Source organism: Gadus chalcogrammus, chromosome 5 (genome assembly GCF_026213295.1).
Source record: "Gadus chalcogrammus isolate NIFS_2021 chromosome 5, NIFS_Gcha_1.0, whole genome shotgun sequence".
Lineage (NCBI taxonomy): Eukaryota > Metazoa > Chordata > Actinopteri > Gadiformes > Gadidae > Gadus > Gadus chalcogrammus.
In genome coordinates this window covers 13,695,074-13,711,060 of record NC_079416.1, presented here as the reverse complement: position 1 = coordinate 13,711,060, position 15,987 = coordinate 13,695,074, and the positions used below count along the sequence as shown (strand labels likewise).

Sequence of the window (15,987 nt, the reverse complement as noted above, 5' to 3'; positions counted from 1 at the left end):
TCACAGCCTCCCTGCAGAGAACACGATGACCGGCGACAGCCTCTTACCCTCAGAGAACACGACGGTGCGAACCTTCAGGAGGGACGACAAGCTGGTGAACGTCTCCGCGTGTTTACGTAAATTGTTGGCATTGTTGGAAGCATCATAGATGGAACACGATGCATGTGACCGCATGGGGGTGACTGAGTTACAGTATGCGTACAGTTGCCTGTTGGAGCGGGGGATCCGTGTGTGAAAGGAATCTTTCATGGAACTGCGAGGGAGAAGACGAGGCCTGGCAACTCACAGAATTAGTTGTTTTATTTTGCTCCGTCTGGCGATGGAGGAGAAAGGCCATATTGAACAACAAGCATTCTTGTGATTCGGACTAAATATAGTCTGTTCGTGCATACCGTCATACAGCCTCTTTATGCATCACTGATGAGCCACGAGGGGGTTTATAGGGGAAAATATATGGGGCCGCAAAGGCTACAGAAAGCTGAGGTTGAAGTGAAACACCAAGAAACACACATGGGCAGGACCCGAAGCGTCAAGTTCAGATGTGCTGGCACTTCCCTCCCCATGTATTCTCTCTTTCTGAAAGAACACCTGTGGATCTGTAATAAATGTCTACAGTGCGCTCCCCCTCCCCAGTGCTTTTCGCTCGCTCATGGCAAACATGTCAATAAAGGTTTGGCTTGTCTGCTGACAGACGATCCACTGGAGAACACCTGGGAGCGAGTCAACCACACAGAGAACAAGGTGCTAACGCACGCAACGCAGCCGCATCCAGCGCCGAACACGGCCTTCAAACAAACACCACCAGCATCCACCCATTAAAAGGGATTTCGTCCTAATCTCTAGCCAAACGCCGAGACGTGTTCTGTTCTTCTACAGCCCCGTAGCACGCTACCCGACCAGAATGAGCAAATAGTTGTATAAACACGCATCTGGTGGAATGCCTCTTCAATACGGAGTATTTACATAATGTCTGGCAAGTGGGCCGTGAGGGGCTGTTAAGACTTGCAGAAGGTTCCTCCGACTGTGCCGTGGTTCTGACGTGTCAAACAGAACCCTGGAGAGAGGAGAACAGGCAGACGGTGCTGCTGACCTCTCGTACTAGCAGACCAGTAGCGAGGTGGAGAGGAAGGAATTAGACTTTTATGGATCCTGTGCTTGCAGGGAAATAACTTCCTGTCATCCAGCTCCCAAACCTCAGGGGCGCCTTTAGAACACACGTCTGCTACACAAGTCTGCTACACACTGCTGCAAACTGCTGCTACACACGTCTGCTACACACGGCTAATACACAATTCTGCTGCACACTGCTAATACCCACTGCTGCGTACTGCGGCTTCACACGTCTGCTACACACTGCTAATACACACTGCTGCTACACACTTCTGACTGCTACACACATCTGCTACAAACGTCTGCTACACACTCCTGCCACACACTTCTGCTGTACACTTCTGCTAAACACGTCTGCTACACACTTCTGCTACACACGTCTGCTAAACACGTCAACTACACAATTATGCTACACACTTCTGCTACACACGTCTGCTACACACCCCTGCTACACACCTCTACTACACACGTCTGTTAGACACATCTGCTCCACCATAGTGGATGCTAGGCAGCCATGACTTGGCCTGGCCTGCCATGTGAGAGCAGAACGGCCAGAAGCCGAGTAGAAGCTGGAAGAAAGAAACGAAATGAAAGGAATAAATAAGGTGTGAGCGTAGCAGGGGGACGCAGGGCCCGGTGACTCCACCGGAGACCCAGGGACTCAGGAGTTGGCGGCTCCGAGGGAAAAAGGTGAGGCAGGGGCCTCAAGCTCGGCCTGCAGAGTGTGTGAACGCTGCTGTCCCTAAAACCTGCCGCCACATCCAGCTATACATTTCACCAGCCAGAGATAAAAGTCTCCCCAGGGGCTGGGAGCCATCGGGCCCTTTTCAGGAGAAAGGGGGCCGGGGTTTTAAGGGGATGCAGTGATAAGGTGAAAGCAGATGGGAAGGCTGAGAGATAGAGTCTGAAAGAGAGAGAGAAGGTTTGGGGGCCCGGGGGTTTTGGGGGCCCAAGGGTAACGGTAGAGAGAGAGAGAGAGAGAGAGGGGGAGAGAGAGAATGGTTTTGACAGCAGTGGGGCAGCGGAGGGTAAAGAATGCCGTCTTTTCTTACCCCTCCAGACGTCCTGCCCGGCAACTTCACCCAATGCGGTAATCAATACCTTTTATTTTCCCCTCTCGGCTTTCCAATCAATAGATAAGGCCAGGTTAGGACCGGCCTGGACAATGGCTCTTTCTTCGGCCCCATCTGATGTGGGCTGAATGGGGACTGCTCCACTGGTGGGAATGGGAAGGCTGAGGCTATTGGGTGACCAGAAAGAGCACAGACTAGAGAAAGAGAGAACCAGGGTTGTGGGGGAGAGAGATGGGGTGCGAGCGAGGGTTGGAGGGGTCTGTATGAGCAAAGAATAGAATAAGAGAGAGATTAAGACGCATGGTGTCTTGTCAGCGAGGTATGCGCCTGAGAGAGACGGTATTCTCGTTAACGGTGACATCGGGCTCAAGTTGCTCGCGGCGACTTCAAAGCGAAACGGAAGCCGCCTCCGCTGCTTATAAGAGAAACAACAGCGGCTCTCCTACTCCTCCCTCTCCCCCGCCTCCCTCTCCCCCGCCTCTCTCTCCTCCTGCTCTCTCTCCCCTGCCTCTCTCTCCTCCTCCTCTCTCTCCTCCTCCTCTCTCTCCTGCTCCTTGCTCTCCTCTTCCTCGCTCTCTGCTTCTCCCTCCTCCTCCTCCTCCCTTCTCCTCTTCCCTCTCCTCCTCCTCGCTCTTCCTCCTCGTCCACACACACAATGCAAACTCTGCCGCCTCCATCAAAAGAGCGAGTGCGCTCAAAGAAGAAAGTAAGAAGAGTAGAGGAACGACTCCAGCGTTGTCATAAAGCTCATGGAAACATCTCAATCACAGGGCTTACCTTTAACAGGCCTTACTGGGGAGCCTTTGAACTCAAGGTTGCGATATTTTATAAGGCATGAGCGCTTCCCTACGGGCCCAGCTGTCTGCAGGGGGTGGGGGGGGGGGGGGCTGGGTCCAGCAGACGTGTGCATCAGCGTTTACACACGCTCCCACGACCAAAGGCTGCCCTTCACCCCCTCACCACCACACTGCTGTGAGGTGGAAACCAGAAAGGTGCCCAAGCCGTTGAGCGCCTGAGCTAGAACAAAAGAGAAAGTAACCAGGGGGATCCGAACCAGCGACCTTGCCCCAAGATTCCTGTTTACTCGCACTTAACCAGGGCGAGGGGGGGGGGGATCATTTGGGTGTCTGAGCCTGCGGTGGTAATCCGCTGTCCCGCGCGCGGTGAGTGGTCCTCCAGCCGCTTTATCTCACTCCATTAGGCCCAGGGCCGGCGCGGCGCACACAGGGGCAGAGCGTGCCTGGCCTGGGCCACTTATCAGGGGAGAGAGGCACCGAGACGCAGGCACAGAGAGACACCACGAGAGAGAGACATAGCAAGAGATAGGGCTTGACAACGCCGGACAAAGATAGAGAGAGAGAGAGAGAGAGAGAGAGAGAGAGAGAGAGAGAGAGAGAGAGAGAGAGAGAGAGAGAGAGAGAGAGAGAGAGGGGCCTCCTTCAACACAGAGCCCACGAGGCGAGCCATGACCGGGGAGCAGAGGGGATTAGGTGGGCCCGGGCGGCAGCAACCAGGAATCCCAACAATCTCACACTGGGCTCCCTAGCTCGGCCTCCACCACATGACATAGTTACACAGACCCCACCTCCTCCGCCCTCTCTCTCTCTCTCTCTCTCTCTCTCTCTCTCTCTCTCTCTCTCTCTCTCTCTCTCTCTCTCTCTCTCTCTCTCTCCTATAGCGTGAGGGCGAGGAGGAGCACCTGTCTACCAGTCCTCCATGATCTGGTTGGGGGACGATGAGCTGGAAGGAGAGCTGGCCGCCCGTCCACGGCACATCGTAGGAACACGTGTAGGAGTAGAACCCCCCCCACACCCCCCCTCCCGTATTAACATGCACGCCCAGGCCCTAAAAATGTGCCACGTGAGGTTCACGAGAGAGAAAGTTGAACTGTTGAATATACCGCTGGGTGTTCAACTGGACTTAATCTCGCGGTTAGCGTAACCGTGGACGACGACTTCAACCCCAGGAAGTGCCCCCCCCCCCCCTTGTTACAATGCCTCCGCTCCGCTCCGATTGGCTCTTTCTTCGTGCCCGCTGCACGGTTCCCTCTGTTAGTCATCGACGGGCGGCGCTCCACCCAACGCACCGTCACGCACCCCTTCCCCCCCCCTTCACCTCGACTCCCTGCATTCCTGCCTGGTACTAGAGCAGGAACGCATCAAAACAACATCTCCCCAACCTGCACTGGGTGTGTGTGTGTGTGTGTGTGCACTCATGTATGTGTGTGTGCTTGTCTGCGTGTGTGTGTGCATGTGAGTGTACGTGCGTGTTTATGTGAGTGTGTGTGTGTGTGTGTGTGTGTGTGTGTGTGTGTGTGTGTGTGTGTGTGTGTGTGTGTGTGTGTGTGTGTGTGTGTGTGTGCACTCATGTATGTGTGTGTGTTTGCGTGTGTATGTGTGCGTGTGTCTGTATTTGGTCGTACGTGTGTTTGTGTGTGTCAGTTTGTATGCGTGTGTGTGTGTATGTGTGTGTTGACAGCGGAGGTGTGCGATGGGATGCAGATGTTCCGTTAGCTGGAGCCCCGTGGCTCGGCCTCTGCCTGGCAGGCGGACACGCAGGCGGTAAACAACGAGCGCTTCCAAGCAGACATGCAGTCACGCCAGCTCCACGCTGCGCGTCTGTCTGTCCCTGTGTGTGTGTGTGTGTGTCTGTGTGTGTTTGTGTCTTTGTGTGTCTTTGTATGTGTGTGTGTGTGTGTGTGTGTGTGTGTCTGTACGTGTGTGTGTGTGTGTGTGTCTGTCCCTGTGTGTGTGTGTGTGTGTGTGTGTGTGTGTGCTTGTGTGTGTGTGTGTGTGTGTGTGTGTGTGTGTGTGTGTGTGTGTGTGTGTGTGTGTGTGTACCGATGCGCTCACAGAGCCCCAGTTGACATCAGTGCTAAGTAGAGCCCGACCCGACCGATAAAGGATTTTTAAGGCCGATACAAATGCAAATATTTGGTGATTTAAAAATCTGATATTCCGTTATCGGCCGACATATATTTAAAAAAGAAATTCCAGAAACGCGTAACAAAACGCGTTATTTGTAGTTATTTATGAGTCCTCACTAAAATAATAAGGTAATGCAGTCTAAAAAAATAAACTTTATTCTATTGTTTTATTGTCACAACAGAAAAGTCTAAATCAAAATGTATTAAAGTTCTGATAAAAAAAATGTAGAAAAATACAAACTGAAGATATGAAACTCAAAGTCCTTTGAACAAAAACACAATAACCCCCCCAAAAAAATTAAAATAATAATAATCTGCAGATATTTTTTTATCGGCTGATATCGATAGTTTGGAAAATGCCTAATATCGGCCCGCCGATCTATGGGTCGGGCTATAGTGCTAAGATGGCCTAGCGTCCTTTGGCCGAACGCTCCTCCTTTCTGGAGCTCCCTAGGCAACCCAACACCCAGTGGTAGGGGTGGTGTTGGGGGGTAGGGGGTTAGGGCTGCGGGGTGGTGAGTGGGGGGTGTTTGCGCGGAGGGGAGGGGAGGGGAGGAGGGGTCCCGTCTCCACAACAGTGGGAAGCGCTTTACACCAGCGCCTTTGTCAACAGGACCTTTCTGGGGGGCGAGAGCCAGTGACAGAATATGATGTAGCGGGAGGGACGGGCAGAATGGAGGCCTTTCAGATCCAGGGGAACGGGTGTGGGAGAGGCTGGGAGGAGGCGCCGGGGGTGGGGGAGGTGGTCGGAGCAGGTGAGAGACAAGCAAAGGGGGATGAGGTGATGTAGAGACAGGGAGGCGCTGAGAGGTCGAGAGCTGAGAGGGAGACAAACTGAATTTGGGAGAGGGAGGAGGGTCTGTGTGTGTGTGTGTGTGTGTGTGTTGGGGGGAGGTAGGGCGGAGGGCTGGAGGGGGGGGGGGGGGGGGGGGGGGGGGGGGGGGGGGGGCTAGTGGAGCCAGCAAAGCTCTCACTGACAGCAATGGGCCCCCCTCGGCGGTCCGGGAATATTGTCTGAAATCAATCCGTCGTCGGGGAGCTGTTGTCCCTGTGCCGCCGCGGTAGCCCGCCGCTCCGGGACACGACTCGCTCGGCGCTGCCTGGGTTCACCTTGCAGGCCCCGTCCCGCTAAGGTCACAGCCCCCGATCTATCTTGGTCTGCCTGTCCGCCTCTATCTTTATCTCCATCTCTCTGTACATGTTTTCCACTGTACTGCGCTGGCCTCGGAGCGGTGGCCAGTGACGACACAACCACGCGCCGTTTGGTTTGATATCATGGCCTGCTGTAAATTAGAACTCCTTAGTTTTAAGAGACGTTACTTGGGTTGCATTTCAGACGGATGGAACACACACAAAGATATTGCCCGTGATTAATTGAGTTTGGCGTTCTTTTCTGCTTCCTACCCTCAGTAGCTCAATGAGTGCGGATTTATATTACGTTAGTGGTGTTTACACGTTGGACAAGGTTTCACACATACTTCCCAGAGTGCCAAACCATGTCCTTGATACGAGGGAAAAACCGGCGTTGAATATAAATATCAGCAAACTAATTATATGAAATATTGTCCAATGTTAGACCACGACTAATCGAGAGGAAATCAGTTCTGTTTCAACAAGTTATTTTGTTTTGAAAGAGAATATTGTCAAACTATAATCACCGCAGTGCCCTTAAATCTAAACCTCCATTACCCTTTAATCAGGCTTATATATTATTACATAGGAATAAACAATAATAGAGAATGAAGCTGTCGAGGCCAGGTCTCAACAGGTCTCGCTTAGAGGCGGGGCCTCGCTTTGGCCCCATTCTCAGGCGTTGCTCCGCCCTTTTTCACTGGTCATGGAAACGCAGATCAGCGCGGCCCGGTACGGGTCGGCCAGCCCAAAGTGCTGATGGGAAAAGGCCATGTGTCTCTGGCTCTGCCTGCTGCTGTCTCCTCGTGTTAACGATTTAGGGAGCAGGGGAGTCCAGGTGAGGGTTTACAGAGACGCTCTGTTTGCCCAGAGAGCCGCTCTGTGTTGACGCTCAATCTCAGTTTTCTATCAGCGTTGGGACCGGTTAGTCTGGGTCTGGGTCTGGTCCAGCCTCAGACTCCAACACACACACACACACACACACACACACACACACACACACACACACACACACATACACACACACACACACACACACACACACACACACACACACACACACACATACACATACACACAACCACACCCACACATATACACACACATACACACATACAAACACACATTTACACACACACACACACACACACACACACACACACACACACACACACACACACACACACACACACACACACACACACACACACACACACACACACACACACACACACACACACACACACAAGGAAATGAAATCAGTCTCGCAGCACGATTGACGACTCCAGGCTCGGATGGCAGTAGCACGGCTATAAAATATGACTCTCAGGCTTTTGGAAGGGTTTTCTTTCCACTGTTTCCACCATTTTGTTCCTAAATACCTAGCTGTTCTTTCAGCCCATTGAGTAAAGACCCAACGGGGTCTCGTCCGAATAGAATTCACGAGGCCCCCCCTTCCCCCCCTCCCTGCCTCGTTATGATTGACATCTGTACTGAACGAGAGCAAGGACGGAATGCAGCGGCGGCGGCGGCGGCAGAGCGCTCCGATGGTAAACTTCACGGATGACGTCGCCGTGACTAACAGACGGCCTCCGAACCAGATTCCTTTAGGCTCCCAATCAATAGGGTCAGCGCTCCACGGCTCTCCACGCTCCGTCAAAAGAATTCCCAATGTAAAACTAAGTGGACGGGCTCGGAGGCAGGAGGCCATATGGCGTCCCGTGGAAGGCCGACGGAGGTGAACAGGGAGGGGAAGAAGAGCGGGGGTGGAGGTGGAGGAGGAAGCGGGTGCAGGCGGGGGTCGGAGGGGTGGAGGAGGGTGGTGGCGGCGCTGGAGGCCTCATTCAGGGCTTGCTATCCCGGCCAAACGCCGGATGGCTCGCCTGAGCTTTTCTTCAGCTGCCCCCTTTTCTTTTTGCTGCGGGGTCCAGCCAACCAACTCTGCTGCCACCATAACTTTCAATCAACCTTTTAACGATAGTACAAAACACATGCAAACAGTGGGGGGGCTTGGGGGGGGGGGGGGGGGGGGGGTGAGCAGGACAACTGTTGCTTTCTAATGAATCCCCCCCACAAAGGAAACGAAGACGAGGGGGGTAGGGGGGGGGATAACAAAACAACAGAATGAATGTGATATCAGAGTCTCTCTGTCGGACTCTGTTGTTACATTAAAAAGCTTCGGTGACGGCAATTACTCCGAGGTAGGGTGGAGAAAAAAACGCCAAAATGTGGTAAAGGAGACAGAGATTACATTCAGAGATGCGGAGATATCATTCCCCTCCGCAAGAGATGCAACAGGTATCTGGGATGTGGGCTGCAATGGGTGAGGATGAGACTGGCGCAGTCTGCTCCAGCAGGTCAGGGCAAGCTCAGCAAACATGAGTACAAGATGGGCCGGATAATGTTTCTCTGCTCATAATCGTCCCTTTATGCGCTTTATCACCACAATGGAAAATCTTTAACGTGTCGAAGCCTGCGAGGTCCGACCAAACATCCTGAACCCGGAGTCCATTGTCAGGTGAACACAGACAGGCTGCTCTTGGGTAAGAGCAGGCAGAATGACGCGTAGCTCGCTGAACAGCTAACCATGCTGGCTGTAATGGGAATGTATTAAGTTGTATCCGTACAGAGAAGGCAGTCAAATACAGCTGATTTATTGAGAAAGTATCAGACAAGGGCAGGAGGAAGCTAGATCTCTCTGTAGTAGTTGGTTCCACAAAGAGAGGGAGAGCAAGATAGAGAGAGAGAGAGAGAGAGAGAGAGAGAGAGAGAGAGAGAGAGAGAGAGAGAGAGAGAGAGAGAGAGAGAGAGAGAGAGAGAGATCAAGAGAGAGAGAGGGAGGGAGAGAGAGAGAGAGAGAGAGAGAGAGCAAAAGAGAGACAGTGAAAGTGATAGAGAGAGAGTGAGAGCGATAGAGAGAGAGCGAGAGAGAGAGAGAGAGAGAGAGAGAGAGAGAGAGAGAGAGAGAGAGAGAGAGAGAGAGAGAGAGAGAGAGAGAGAGAGAGAGAGAGAGAGAGAGGTTCTGCAAGACAAACACTTCCCACTGTGGGGTTGAAATGTTATTGTAAGGTCACTTGTAAGGTCTCAGCAGGAGACTCTCTCGCCCCCCCCATCCACCATTTCTTCTTTTGAAAGGCTCAAGCCCCTCTGTCTTCTGGGCTTTAACACAGGAACCCGGAGGAACCAGCCTAGACAGATCAGTCAACAACCTACACACACACACACACAAACGCACGCACGCACGCACGCGCGCGCACACGCACACACACACACACACACACACACACACACACACACACACACACACACACACACACACACACACACACACACACACACACACACACACACACACACACACACACACACACACAGACTAGCATATTGTCTGAGAGTTCAGCTTCAGGCTCTAACTCAGCGTCAGTCGGCCGGTTGTTTAACTAATAGTTTGTTCAAATATAGGAGATAATAAAGTGTGTAAATCAAAGCCAAAATAAAGGCAAAGGGGACAAAGTGAATTATCATGTGAATGGCTGCCGTGCAGACAGGCCTGCGCCCCACAGTACAGGGGATCCACAGGCTTCCCGTAAAAGGTTAAAAGTAGCAAATGGAATTCTATTTAACAAAACCCAAATCTGTTTAGCCAACAGGAAGAGCGTGTGTGTGGTCCCGGAGTCCGGCTCGCGCCAACTGGCCAAACACACTAATGAATGTTGTCTACGCTGCGAGTCTCTACATATTTATTCCATTTAGTGGGAGTCAGGCCGGTCTCCTCCCCCCCCCCCCCCCAACCCTGACACACAGCAGCATTAACATACAGCTGTGGCAGCAGGGCAAACAGCAACCCAGAGACAAAGGCAGCTGGGGTGGCACATGAATGCTAATTGAGGTGACCATTTAAAGTGTAAGTAAACGGAGGGAGGGCGACCCCCGCTGGAGTCACCACCCGCTGACCTCCATGATGGCCACTTATCACAGCTTCCCTGTCCCATACAGGACCCCTCCTTCCCCCCCCCCTCAATAGGGCCGGGTTTTGACACATTCCCCTCACACACTGTGTCCTAAAGACGCCCATCACCCCCCCGACCGTCCTCCTTTACAGCTCAGGTGTGTGTGGAGGTCAGACCTGGGTGGCGATGGATAGAGAGCATGCATGGTTGTGGTCACTGTGTTGGGGATATATATATATATAAAGAGATATATCTTTATATACATTAGGGCTCTTAAATTAGCGGGATAATATATATACTGATATAGATAAAAACTAAAATATATCTCTTTATATATATCTCTATATATAGATATATGTCTTTATATATATATATATATATATATATATATACATGCATATATATATATATCTGCAGAGTAGCATGACTCGTAGCCCTGCCAAGGTTTTCTCTTTACTGTGAATTACCTGATGTTTCTCGGGGAGAACTCATTACAATGATTGTTCTCGGAGCAATTTGTGTTTGATAATACACATATGCACGCACACACACACACACATGAGCACGCACACTGGGACGCACCAGGAGCGTTGCACCGTCAACAATGCTCGTAACTCCTTCTCACGCACCTCCTAATGGCAGCCGCCGGGAGGGCCCCTCCTGGGAAGGTGGGCCCCTCCCTGGGAGGTGGGGGGCTGCGTTGGGGTGGGGGAGCTGGGTGGAGGTGGGGGAGCTGGGTGGAGGTGGGGGCTGGGTGGGGATGGGAGGCTGGGTGGAGGTGGGGGGCAGGGGAGCTGGGTGGAGGTGGGAGGCTGGGTGGAGGTGGGAGGCTGGGTGGAGGTGGGAGGCTGGGTGGAGGTGGGAGGCTGGGTGGAGGTGGGAGGCTGGGTGGAGGTGGGAGGCTGGGTGGAGGAGGGAGGCTGGGTGGAGCTGGGAGGCTGGGTGGAGGTGGGGGGCAGGGGAGCTGGGTGGAGGTGGGGGGCTGGGTGGAGGTGGGGAGCTGGGTGGGCGTGGGAGGCTGGGTGGAGGTGGGGGGCAGGGGAGCTGGGTGGGCGTGGGAGGCTGGGTGGAGGTGGGTGGCTGGGTGGAGGTGGGTGGAGGTGGTTGGCTGGGTGGGGGGGGCACCAGTGCACACAATAATCCAGCCATTGTTCGGTGCAAACGGAGCCAGTCTGAGTAAATAGGAGCTAACAGAGAGGGCCGGCCAGGGTAAAGGTCAGCCCATGCCTTGTTTTAACGACAGCACATTAACTTAATTCACTTCCTTCAACTCGTACACTGGTCATAAAGTGGAGGAAATGTAGAGAGAGAGAGAGAGAGAGCAAAAGAGAGAGAGAGAGAGAGAGAGACCCAGAGCCAGACCGAGAGAGAGAGAGAGAGAGAGAGAGAGAGAGAGAGAGAGAGAGAGAGAGAGAGAGAGAGAGAGAGAGAGAGAGAGAGAGCAAGAGAGAGAGAGAGAGAGAGAGAGAGAGAGAGAGAGAGAGAGAGACCCAGAGCCAGACCGAGAAAGAGAGAGAGAGAGAGCCAGAGCCTGACCGAGAGAGAGAGAGAGAGAGAAAACAACGGGCAAGAATAGGGGGACACACGGGCGGTAGTGTCAGATAGTCCATGCTCCTAATAAGCTTTGCCCAGAGAGAGAGAGAGAGAGAGAGAGAGAGAGAGAGAGAGAGAGAGAGAGAGAGAGAGAGAGAGAGACAGAGAGAGGGAGAGACAAAGAGAGAGAGAGAGAGAGAGAGAGAGAGAGAGAGAGAGAGAGAGAGAGAGAGAGAGAGAGAGAGAGACAGAGACAGAGACAGAGAGAGGGAGAGACAAAGAGAGAGAGAGAGACAAAGAGAGAGAGAGAGAGAGAGAGAGAGAGAGAGAGAGAGAGAGAGAGAGAGAGAGAGAGAGAGAGAGAGAGAGAGAGAGAGAGAGAGAGACAGAGAGACAGAGAGACAGAGAGAGAGAGATTGAGAGAGGGAGAGAGAGAGAGAGAGAGAGAGAGAGAGAGAGTAGCGCACCACACCGCTGTGTTATAGCATCTTATTATTCCCGGTCCTATTTAAAAAATAAGACCACTGTGGGGTATTTGGTTACAGAGAAACCGGCCTCATTACGTTTGAAGGAAATGGAAAACTGTGTGCAAGCCAAAGGCCCTTGTGATTTTAAAGGCCCTTGGCATACAATGCATCTCAAAGTACCCACTTGTTATGAAGCCATGATGTAACACTGCTATAAAACCTATGTTTTGTGAAAGCAAGCATAGGCTTTAGCAAGATTCAACATTCTTCTGATGGTGTAGAGAGCATTCAGAGGGTGTGTTTGTTTGTGTGTGTGTGTGTGTGAGTGCATGTGTGTGCGTGTGTTTGTGTGCATGTATGTCTGTCCGTCTGAGTGATTGTGTGCATGAGTGTGTATTTGGATGTGTGTGTGCGTGTGTAAGTGTGCTTGTGCGCGTGTGTATGTGTGAGTGTGGTCATCTGCGTGTGTGCAAGTGTACATCATACGTGCCTGACAAGCAAATGTGAATGTTTAAACGTGCACGTGCATGCCAGCACGCCCCGCTGAAGTGTTAATGGCGGTGAATGCAGAGAACCGTCGGGCACCCCCCCCCTCTTGTTTCCAGGGGTTCTGCAGAGCCGGTCCCCAGGTCCAGCTGGCCTGTTCCCTGTCCCACACAAGTGTCACCACATAAAGGCTGCTGCCCCAGGAGGGGGCTCTGAAACCCCACAGCTTCCTGGGGGGTCCCAGGAAGCTGTGGGGTTTCAGAGGGGGGTCGTGAGGTGTGGGTGTGTGTGGGTGTGTGTGTGCGTGTGTATGGATGTGTGTATGGGTTTGTGTGTGTACTTGCTTGTGTCGTGTTTGTGTGTATCTTTATGCATGTGAGTGTGTGTGCCTGTGCATGCGTGTGTTTGTGTGTGTGTATATTGGTGTGTGTATTGGTTTGTGTGTGTGTGTGTGTGTGTGTGTGTGTGTGTGTGTGTGTGTGTGTGTGTGTGTGTGTGTGTGTGTATGTGTGTGTAAGTGTGTGTGGTGGGGGGGTACAGGCTGGCGAGGGCCAGACATGCTGTGTCGAGCGTTGTGACAGGAAATGGCTTTAAAATGCTCGAGTGACCCCAGCGCTGCTCAGCGTCATCCGGTGTGTGTTGGGGGGGGGGATGTACTCCATCCGTGGCGGTGAAGCAACACCCTCCACACACACCACACACACGCCGCCCCTCCCACCCCCCACCCCCCTACTACCGGCCCGCCCCGTACAATTTCATCCGCGTTCGTCAAAGATGTCATCATAGGCCGTTAAACTTTATAGGAACACTTTAACAGTGGTGTCGGGCCCGGGGCCCGCGGCCCCCACGTGTCTCTGTCTTCACAGCTTCCTAAAGTCCACCCGTTCTGCTTGGAGTCCGGGTCTGGGCGGGAGGGGGAGCCGGGGGGTTCTCCAGCCCTCTGTTTGTTTGGTGTTCCACCGGATGCAGATCCTTCCCCCCTCCACCGTACCCCTCAGTTTCCTCAGCCCCCCCTTTAATCAGCGCATCACAGCAGCGCGAGGCGTCCGTCCGACAGGGCCCCCCGACTCTCTGGGTTCCCCGCTCGGGATCCCCCGTCGGGGTTCTGCTCTGCCTCTGACTTGTGTTAATCCGATAAACACAGGTAACCGTCTAACCTCGCTCAGCCTCCATCGCTTGTTTACTTTTTGCCGCTCTGTCTGGCGGGCCATGGCCGGCACACCGCTGAATGAGGCTTTGTCTCTGGGTTCTGGCGATTTAATCTCTCTCTCTAAACTGCCACCAGCCCACCCCCCCCCCCCCCCCCCCCCCCCCCCCACCCTGACGGCCACATGCTGGTATTGTACGGATCAGATGCCGACTGAGGAGGGGCGGGTAATTGAGACGCTTTAGTTTTTCACGCTGGAGAATTCTGCGTTGCTTTTCGTTTTCTGTTTTTTCTCCCTCTCTAAGCCTGAGGTTTGTTTTGAAAACATGTCCCTTGGCGGCCGAACCACGCGGCCCCGGAGCCCAGTGTCGAACATCAGACTTTTCTCGGTCGGATGAGATCACAGAACGGTACACGGTTTGTGATCGCTTAACGCTGCGGGGTTATTGTCTTCGTACACAGAACAAACGCTGACAAATCAATGCTGCAAAGCTTCTCAAGCCTGTCTCAGGCCACATGCACACACACACACACATACACACATCTACACACTAAGGCGTAGAAGTGATAGTCCATAGGCCAAGTCCTTTGCAACTGGACTCCCAACATCGACTTGAGCTTTCTCACCCCTTGAAGCTGATGGATGTGTGTGTTTGGCTTAGCTGAAGTGAACACGCAAGCACACAGGCACACACACACACACACACACACACACACACACACACACACACACACACACACACACACACACACACACACACACACACACACACACACACACAGAAGGGGAATGAGTGAAAGAGGGGTTTGGGTTGGCCCAATGTCGACTTCCCCACTGTTGACTTTGGGATCTGTTTCGAGTAGCTTTTTTGTAGTTTTTCCTGCTGCTCGTTCTTAGTGTGAAAAAGTCAGAGCCAACTGAGATTTCTTTGTGTATGGTACACAATAAACCACAGCCTGTCAAATTAACTTAGCCCAGACAGGAATCCCGTATTAATCCAAGCTTAAAACAACCGAAATAGACTCGGAGAGGAAAATACTGAAGGGGAGAACAGACAGAAAAGGCTAAAGGTTTCATTAAAGGTTTGCCTCTCTTACCTCTTGCGCAGTCAGTCAACAACACAGCCTCACAGATGAGGAGAAGTATCTGCAGGATCCTCATTCTCACTGAAGACAAATTCAACTTCCCCAGATCTGGAAAACACATTGAAGTAGATTACACTTTAAAGTTAGCATAAGGTACACAGCGGGCCGAGAATAACCGGAGACGGGCAACCAGGGTGAATAAAGGCAATTAAGGTTATTGCTTATGAACATTTACATATACAATTACATGCTTATGAAAGTGAAATTGATTAAATGAAATAAAATAAATGTAGGTACAGTTCAAAGCATGATCACAATTTAATTACAGTTTACACATTAGCTAATATATTGTATTACTAAGAAGAGAAGTTAGCATAAAATTCGTCCCATGTTCTCCATCAAAATCATCACTTTTTTTTATCAGTCAATGTTATACCCGGGAAGGTAATGCTTATTCGAAACTTTTATTTAAGTTTTGTGCCAATTAATACTGCCAACCCTTCACATACGGACGAATAAATAAAACGACCCACTTATCAAACACACAGGGCTTTATCTTGCTAACAGCTCAGTAATCTGAAGATCGACATTAAAGGAACTTTTGAACATATTTACCTCAAGTCCGCGGACAGTCCATGGATCCACTTAGAGTGGTCGACTTTCCATCGCTCTCTCAGGACAACGCGCTCATTCGGTCTGTAGAGTAACGGGACTGAAGACCCAAGAGGAACCGTACATGTCCGAAGAAAACCACTGAAAACCCCGAGGAGCCCTGAGGTGTTCGCTGAGACGTAGGCCAACTTTCAATTCAAATACCGGACTAGTTGGCTCTGTGCAGTCCACTACATCCACCAGTGACTCCAACTACATCCACCCAGTGACTCCACAGTCCCACCAAGTGAGTGACTCCACGGCCCCACCGCCGAGGCGCTCGTCCACCCCAGCGCTCAACTTCTGGCCAATCAGAGGCCAGCTCATTTGTCAACACATTAACTCTTTCTGTCTCACAAACAAGACTTATTGGCTGCTTAACATGTATGTCCCTGTGAGATTGAAGAAGAAAATCCGAGATTTTTCG

The 15,987-nt window shown here is 52.1% G+C and overlaps 1 protein-coding gene across 1 annotated transcript in view; it reads right to left on the bottom strand.

The window, feature by feature from the left end:
- LOC130382100 (fibroblast growth factor receptor-like 1) overlaps nucleotides 1–15,825 on the bottom strand; it is a 32,329-nt gene extending 16,504 nt beyond the window's left edge. The window contains exons 1-2 of the mRNA XM_056589709.1: nucleotides 15,525–15,825; nucleotides 14,922–15,017 (exon numbers count right to left, since the gene is read on the bottom strand). Coding sequence (XP_056445684.1) covers nucleotides 14,922–14,985 — 64 coding nt within the window. The 5' untranslated portion in view covers nucleotides 14,986–15,017; nucleotides 15,525–15,825. The remainder of the gene's footprint in view (nucleotides 1–14,921; nucleotides 15,018–15,524) is intronic.
- Nucleotides 15,826–15,987: the final 162 nt, after the last annotated feature.